The 1598-nt window shown below is 55.9% G+C and overlaps 1 protein-coding gene across 1 annotated transcript in view; it reads right to left on the bottom strand.

Moving 5' to 3' along the window:
• Positions 1-1598, bottom strand: part of LOC119590546 (zyxin-like) — a gene marked incomplete in the record, with an annotated part of 87602 nt that overhangs the window by 85472 nt on the left and 532 nt on the right. The window contains 1 exon segment of the mRNA XM_037939203.1: positions 1-1598. Coding sequence (XP_037795131.1) covers positions 1-1598 — 1598 coding nt within the window.

Below are 1598 nucleotides of genomic sequence, written 5' to 3'. Positions count from 1 at the left end.
TAGCTCACTCCTGAGGCTACGCTCCGCACTGCCGAAGAAGGGTATGGGGGTGGTGGTGGTGGCACTTGAGCAATCTGTCCAGTGATTATCGTGGTGGGTATGTATGACTGAATGGGCGTGATGCTCCTTACGACTGAAGATGAGTACGGAGGTGGCGGTGGCGGGGCAACAAACTGCTGCTGAGCTGCCCGGACCACTGAGGACGGATATGGCGGAGGGGGAGGGGGAGGAGCCCCACCACTCCTCAGCAGACTTTGCGGAGTTGAAGGAGTAGAAGGCGTCGAGGGTGTTGATGGAATGGGAGAATGTGTGCCCAAAGGCGCCTGGGAGTAAGTCAGGTTCAAATTCTGAAACTGCCGCACAAGAGACGAGGGATACGGCGGTGGGGGAGGAGGATCTGCCCCATAAACACTCTTTAACACTTCAATGTTTGCATAATTATGATTGGAAGTCACTAGCGGGTAAACGACAGAGGTTGTACGGGGAATTCCAAGAGACGCAGAGGAGTCACTAGCATCTGTGGACGACACAGAATTTAAACTCGGTGGTTTTCCAGGATATGGCGGGGGAGGTGGGAGGGCAGTGGGACTGGGTGTTGCTACTGGGGTGTGTGTGGGTCTCGTCAGGGTCAGTGATTGGGGGGGGACAGGAGGAGGTGGAAGCGCGTCGTAATATAATCCTCTGTGTCTGACTGAGTCACTACTCACACTCCACTGTGAACTGTGTCGTGCATTTTCCTGAACATAAGCATTGTTTCTAGGGATCACAAATTGCTTTCCTTCCAAATCCTGTTCGATACGCGGTGGTAAATGTCTATTTGACAAAGTAGGCCTATGCAAACTTCCCTCTTCTAAAATGGTTTGACTGGCTAAACTTGTCCTGTCAAGACTAGAACCTTGCAAGGAATGTACAAAACTGCTTCTTGGGCTGGAATGCTTTGAGTCCTGTGAACTTATACTAGAGCGTGGACTGGCATACTTATTTTCTATAATGGTAGCAGCTAAACTACCCTGTGGTCCATAGTGGTGATAAGCATTAATATTTTCGTAAGTATGTAGCTGCCCTAAAAAATTAGGATTCACAACAAATTCATTGGAATGCTGAGTCAGAGTTTGTGGAATGGTTCGCGGATGCTGCGCGTGCTGCCCCGAGGTCTGAGAATCGTGACTGCCGCCACTCAGGCTGGAGCGCGGGCTCGAGTGAGCAGAGCTGTTCAGGTTGTTCCTCCCGTAGATGGGCGGGGGCTCATAGCGCACGTGGCCAGAGTAGAGCGACTGCCCGTTGACGGGCTTCTGGGGCGTGCCCCCGTTCACCACCGGCCCACTCTTGCCCGCAGCCGCTGTGGTGGGCGTGATGTGAGCATAGCCCACGGGGGCGGGGGCGGCCGTCTGGCCCGTGACCAGCCCAGGGGCCGAGGCGGACGACCCGCCGTTGACAGCCGCGCACGACGACGACCCGCTCGACACCACCACGGGGTCGGGCTGCTTGGGCGTGGCGAACTTGGACGCCTGGATGACACTCCGCGAGTCCAGCACCTTGTAGAGCGGCGGCGGGTGCGGCGCGGGGGCCTCCGTGCCCTCCTTGAGCAGGCTCTCGAT

This window comes from Penaeus monodon, chromosome 27 (genome assembly GCF_015228065.2).
Source record: "Penaeus monodon isolate SGIC_2016 chromosome 27, NSTDA_Pmon_1, whole genome shotgun sequence".
Lineage (NCBI taxonomy): Eukaryota > Metazoa > Arthropoda > Malacostraca > Decapoda > Penaeidae > Penaeus > Penaeus monodon.
The sequence above is the reverse complement of the archived record's forward strand: the minus strand, read 5'-3'. Positions and strand labels throughout refer to the sequence as shown.